Source organism: Otolemur garnettii, unplaced genomic scaffold (assembly GCF_000181295.1).
Source record: "Otolemur garnettii isolate 467f Iridium unplaced genomic scaffold, OtoGar3 scaffold00252, whole genome shotgun sequence".
Taxonomy (NCBI): domain Eukaryota; kingdom Metazoa; phylum Chordata; class Mammalia; order Primates; family Galagidae; genus Otolemur; species Otolemur garnettii.
The window spans coordinates 867,499-873,914 of NW_003852647.1; the positions used below are offsets into that span (position 1 = coordinate 867,499).

Consider the following 6,416-nt stretch of genomic DNA (forward strand, 5'->3'; position numbering starts at 1 on the left):
AGAGGAAATGGAAGAAAATATAAATTGGATTGCTTGCTGTTGAAAATTCCATTTTATAGATAGTGATCATATCCATCATATCCACTTTATACTTTGAAAATTGCCTTCGAATATCATCTCACTTGATCCTCTTCAAGAGCAGCTCTGGGAAATAGGCAGATTATTATCTCTACTTTTACAGATAAGGAAACTGAGGCCCAGGGAAATTAAGGAACAGAAATATGTATGTTCTCACAGCCAGTGACTGATTCGCAGTCTAGTCCTCTTATAGCACTATAAATTTAAGCTACATTCCATCTTGTAAGTCATAAAAAATTTAGATACCCCCTTACTTCTAAGCTGATAGTTTAGAAAATCCATCCAAGTCATACAAATTCCCTTATTATTCTAATGAGAATGGCAGTGGAACACTTGGTAAATATGAAGAGCCTGATTAATGGCTGGTGCTCATAGCAAGCCCAAGATTCATTTGATTTCCTGATTGGCTTCTGTTACTTTAAATGTAAAGTGAGTCTATTCAGTCCAAATCCCACTTACAAGTGGAAAGAAATGCAATATTTTGCATTATCCTATAGGAAAGGGGATGTTTAAATCAGTAGTAAATCATTCACAAGCAGGTTTTATTTCAAGTCAGAAAATGCCCATCAGCACCCTACTGCCAGGTTTCTGTAATATCTTCCTGCAGGATTTGCCATGTTAAAACCAGTTTTGTTTGGAGGAAAGGAGGGGTTTTCAGTGTGTTTTCCAAATAAGAAGCTTTGGTTACAATTAATGAAGGAGAGAATCTGGGTGAATGTAATGAAATGGTGGTCAGGTTTCTCTAAATTGATCTGCTTTAAAAATAGAACTAGCTTGATGAGTTACTTTGTCAGTAAAGTCTTCTTGCATAATGTTCCTTAAAAAAGTTTAGAATCATTAAAACTGCAAGTAGTTGGGCTTAGTTTGTAGGTATTAGGGTTGAATGCATCACATTTTTGTAATTATGCATTTAATGTCTATCTTCTCTATTGGTTTAACTTCGTCCCACGAAGGTGGATATCTGTCTTGTCTTCCCAGCACTGTATTCCCAGTGGGTAACACAGTGTCTTCACATAGCAGGGAGTCAATACAATTTATTGACAGATAAATCAATCAGTGGGGTTTCAGTCAGGCTGGATAACTCAGGTAAGCGCCTATGTCAGTCAGGGTTGGCTGCCATGGCTTTAAGCAATAGGAAAAAACCTTAGGTGGGATGTGAAGGAGAAGTGTGTTAATATACATTTAGAAATGGTTGGTTCTGAATCTGAACTGGGTATATTCTGACTTTTTGAACACAGACTTAGACAATGAAAGAACACGTCATATATCAGAGGCTTTATGGATTGATCCTCATGTCAAGTTTTATCTTTCTCTCAGGTAAGACAATGTACTCTTACTATCTCTTCTAACGTCTCGTGTATAGTGGGTTACTGAAACAAATCATTTGAAAAATACTATCAGTGGAGATTTGCCGGGCTGCCCCTCCAGGGCCTCTTTTTGGGCAATATGGCTGTAGGACAAGCTGGAGCTTTAGTAAATGAATCCGTTCATTCAGTATTATGCAAGACTGATGGGGAACTGGCCTCCAGCAGGCAGTACCTTAAACTACTGCCTTTGACTTTTCTTAATGCAACTCTGAAATGCCATTAGGAGGCTAACACACACTTAACAGAAGATCTGGGTTTTCTTTTGCGCCATTTCTTCTCAATCATAATTCTTTATTTAAAGCTCCCTGGAGCACTGTAATATCTTACTGTCTCCATTACATGTATATAGCAATGATCGTAAGAACACAAGCAGAGAAACTGAGGTGTGCCAACAGCTGGTAACTGATTCACAATGACAAACAGCATATGTTCTGGAAGGGCCCAGACCTTGCCTAGACTCTGTGACAGGAACAGAGATAGATTCTTTGTTTCTATTTTGCAGTGAATAGATAAAACCGTTCACTGTAGTAGCTGATAATTTGGGAACTTAAGGAGATACGGTCTTGGAAAACTGAAATCTTGTCCATATTAAATAAATTCAGTTAATAGCTTTGCTCACTCAGCACATTAGTCTTTAGCTAAAAAAAAGGTGATAAATGCCAGTGAGTGACAATTCCTAATGAAGTTGACTTGGCGTTTAATTTGAGCAGTCCTTACATTTGAGAGCTAATCTTCTGGAAAAATACCAAATCATCGTCACCATCAACAATGAACACTGACTGGCTTCTTGCTGCATGCAGGGCCTGACAGGAAACCACATTTCTTATAATAAAAGGTTGAAATGGGGCCTATGGGACACAGTGGCAACTCTGTCACCTGGCCTTGCCTACCTGCTAAGATGTTGATTTATCTTTCCTCTGCCTGTTTCTTCAAAGGCAAGGAATTCTTATTTTCTCCATTTTTTTTTTTATCTAAAGCATCCAAACACAGGTCTTAGCACATAGGTTAGACACTCAGTCCATATTTGCTGATTGAATAAATTAGTGCAATTGCAAACTATAAGACTTTGAACACCTGAATGGTGGTGGTTTACACGACACAAACTCTAGTGGGTTTTTGTGAAAGATTGTGAGGCGTGGAATAGAGTAATCAAGGAATAGAGTGATATAGGAGTCTAGTGTAGTCATGGAATAAAAAGTGGAAGAGTATGTGGTACTGAAACGTTGAGATGAGTTTTGTGATGAATGTTACTGGCTAGTGAAATTTATGAAAGATGTGCAGATTTTTATTTATTTTTTATTTTTTAATTTTTTTGAGATGGAATCTCACTCTGTTGCCCAGGCTAGAGTGCTGTGGTGTCAGCCTAGCTCACAGCAACTTCAGATTCCTGGGCTTAAGTGATCCTCCTGCTTTAGCCTCCCAAGTAGCTGGTACTACAGGTGCCCGCAATAACACACAGCTGTTTTTTTTTTTTTTTTTTTTTTTGAGACTAGGTCTTGCTCTTGCTCAGGCTGGTCTCAAACTCAGGAGCTCAAGGGATTCCTCCCACCTGGCTGTCCCAGAGTACTATGATTACAGGCATTAGCCACTGCGCCCAGCCTAGATGTGCATATTTTAAACCCACAGAGGGCATTTTAAAGCAGTGACAAGGTTTTCCAGACTGTTTAAGTCTCAGATTAATGAGTCACAGCAATGATGTTTTAGGTTATCAAACAATTAGGTATAATTGTTCTTTGATTGGTGAGAAATTCATCACATTTTTCCCGGAAAAAAGACTGCCCTTGAAACCGTAGTATAACTAAACTTTAGTCTCCTTCAGGCACCAGATGAATCATTCGTTTTTCAACTGTGAGGGTCATTATGGGGGAGAGATTAAGGCCAGATCAGGCTGAGGGTGACTCAGAGATGCTCTAGGTACATGGAGACAGAGTGCTGAGCAATACTATGTCCAGAGAAGAATATCAAGGGTCAAGAAAAAGAAACCAAATCTGTAATAAAGTCTAAAGGTGTACAAGCAGGGTCAGCAAGAAGGGGTGAAGACTGAATTCAGGACCTGAATGGATGCAGAATGGAGCGGAAGGTAAGGAATAAAGAATAAATGAGAGAAGAGGGCCTAGGACTTAAGGTACAAGTAGGACTTGGTTTCCTAGTGTTCTGTCTTACTCTACTCAGATTACCAAACAAAATAGACTGAGTGGCTTAAACAATAGATATTTATTATAGTTCTAGAGGCTGGGAGTCCAAGAGCAAGATGCCAGATGATTCTGTTCCTGATAAGGGCTCTCTTCCTAGCTTGCGGACAGCTACCTTCTCCTTGAATCCTCTGAGGATCTGGCTGAGAGAGAGACTCTGTTTTCTTTTTCTTCTATAAGGGTACTGATCCTATCATGGGTCTCTACCCTCATGACCTCATCTAAACCTAATTACCTCCCAAAGGCTCCACCTCCATAATAACATTGGGGTTAGGCATTTAACACAGGGATTGGGGGTGTGTAGGTCTTTAAACATTCAGTCCATGACATGCTCCTTCTTTTCACTGCATGGTGAATAGGTGGGTAGGATTGGGTTAAAGAAATAGAGCTAGAGTAGTTGTCCCAAAGTCTCCCCTATAATACACATACACATACACATACACACTCACACGCCAAGTGGAGTAGGACAGGCTTGCTGAGTTGAAAGAGTGTAACGTGTTCTGGAGCATTCTGGAGGTGGGAAGCTAGAATTTTGTGACACATGATCACAGGGTGCCGAAGGCAGCCAGCCTCTATAGCAGTGGTTCTCAACCTTCCTAATGCCATGACCCTTTAATACAGTTCCTCATGTTCATGTTATGGTGACCCTCAAACCATACAATTATTTTTGTTGCTACTTCATAACTGTGATTTTGCTACTGTTATGAATTGTAATGTAAATATCTGATATGCAGGATGGTCTTAGGTGACCCCTGTCAAAGTATCACAAGAATGGAAAAGCAAGTACCCAATGTAGTCAATATTAATAAGCCAGTCCAGCGGTTCTCAACCTGTGGGTCATGGACTCCTTTGGGGGGTCAAACGACCCTTTCACAGGGGTCGCCTAAATACATCCTGCATATCAGGTATTTACATTATGATTCATAACAGTAGCAAAATTACAGTTATGAAGTAGCAACGAAAATACTTTTATGGTTGGGGGTCACCACAACATGAGGAACTGTATTAAAGGGTCGCGGCATTAGGAATGTTGAGAACCATTGCTCTACAGTGAGTACCATTTGCTCCTATATTGGATAGTCAATCTGAGCTGGAATCAACTTTCTTGAGAAGTTGTCACATGTGCAGAGACAACCCGACCAGAATCCTTTTGAGACAGGGGGCGGCAAAGCCACATCAGAAAATCTGTCCTTATGCATCAGAGACCAACTAGGTCAGGGTCAGTCAGGAAGCAGTAGGAGTGTAGAGGTAAAGAAGCTCTTCATCTAAAAAGTGTTTGTGGGCTCGGCGCCTATAGCTCAACCGGCTAAGGCGCCAGCCACGTACACCTAAGGTGGCGGGTTCGAATCCCCAGCCCAGACCCGCCAAACAACAATGACGGCTGCAACCAAAACATAGCCGGGCGTTGTGGCGGGCGCCTGTGGTCCCAGCTACTTGGGAGGCTGAGGCAGGAGACTCGCTTGAGCCCAGGAGTTGGAGGTTGCTGTGAGCTGTAATGCCACGGCACTCTGCCCAGGGGGACAGCTTGAGGCTCTGTCTAAAAAAAAAAAAATAAAAATAAAAAAATAAAAAGTGTTTGTGTAGCCAGGGTTCAGGAAAATCTTTGTCTTTTCTTGAGAAATTCATTTGGTGTGGAAGGAAAAGTGGAGGATAAACTTTGAGTTGAAATTCTAAATTTTGGTATAAACTCAAGAGTTAAGCTGTCCAATATGGTAATTACTTGCCACAGATGGCTAAGTTTAAATTAAATGAAATTAAATATCCAGTTCTCAGGCTGGGCATGGTGGCTGATGCCTGTAATCCTAGCACTCTGGGAGCCTGAGGCAGGTGGATTGTTTGAGCTCAGGAGTTCAAGACCAACCTGAGCAAGAGTGAAACCCCATCTCTAAAAATAGCCAGGCACTGTGGCAGGTGCCTGTAGTCCCTGCTACTCAGGAGGCTGAGGCAAGAGGATCACTTGAGTTCAAGAGTTTGAGGTGGCTGTGAGCTATGATGCTACAGCACTTTACCAAGGGTGACAAACTGAGACTCTATCTCAGAAAAACAAAATGCAGTTCTCAATAACACAACCCATGTCTTAAGTGCTCAATAATTATAGGTGGCTAGTTGCTGCCATATTGGGCAGTGTAGATAAAGAACATTTCCATCATCACAGAAAGTTTTATTGGATAATGCTGTCCTAGAAGGTTGTGGGGACTGGTCCTTTGTGAAAAGACATTTACTTTAAACAGCTTTATTGAAATTAACTCACATACCATAAAATTCACCCATTTAAAGTATGCAATTCAATGGATTTTAGTATATCTTACAGAGTTTGCAATCATCTCCACTATCTAATTCCAGAACATTTTCATCATCCCTAAAAGAACCCCTCTACTCTTCATCCCTGCCTCAACACTCCAGCATTTGGCAATCACTAATCTGCTTTCTATCTCTGTAGATTTGCCTTATTCTGGACATTTCGTATAAATAGAATCATACAGTGCATGGCATTTTGTATCTGGCTTCTTTCATTTAAGATAATGTTTTCAAGGTTCATCCGTGTGTAGCATATTATTAATAGTTCATTTCTTTTTATTACTAAACAATATGCATTTGTATCCATATACCTCATGTTTTCCCATACCATTAGTTGATGGACATTTTTTTGTTTTATTGAGACAGAGCCTCAAGCTATCCCCCTGGGTAGAGTGCCCTGGCATCACAGCTCACAGCAACCTCCAACTCCTGGGCTCAAGCGAGTCTCCTGCCTCTGCCTCCCAAGTAGCTGGGACCACAG

General features: G+C 40.8%; 1 protein-coding gene across 1 annotated transcript in view; it reads left to right on the plus strand.

The window, feature by feature from the left end:
* Positions 1–1,325: 1,325 nt before the first annotated feature.
* ADGRG4 (adhesion G protein-coupled receptor G4) overlaps positions 1,326–6,416 on the plus strand; it is a 187,172-nt gene continuing 182,081 nt past the window's right edge. The window contains exon 1 of the mRNA XM_003802663.2: positions 1,326–1,395. Within this exon, the coding sequence (XP_003802711.2) occupies positions 1,326–1,395 (70 nt within the window). The remainder of the gene's footprint in view (positions 1,396–6,416) is intronic.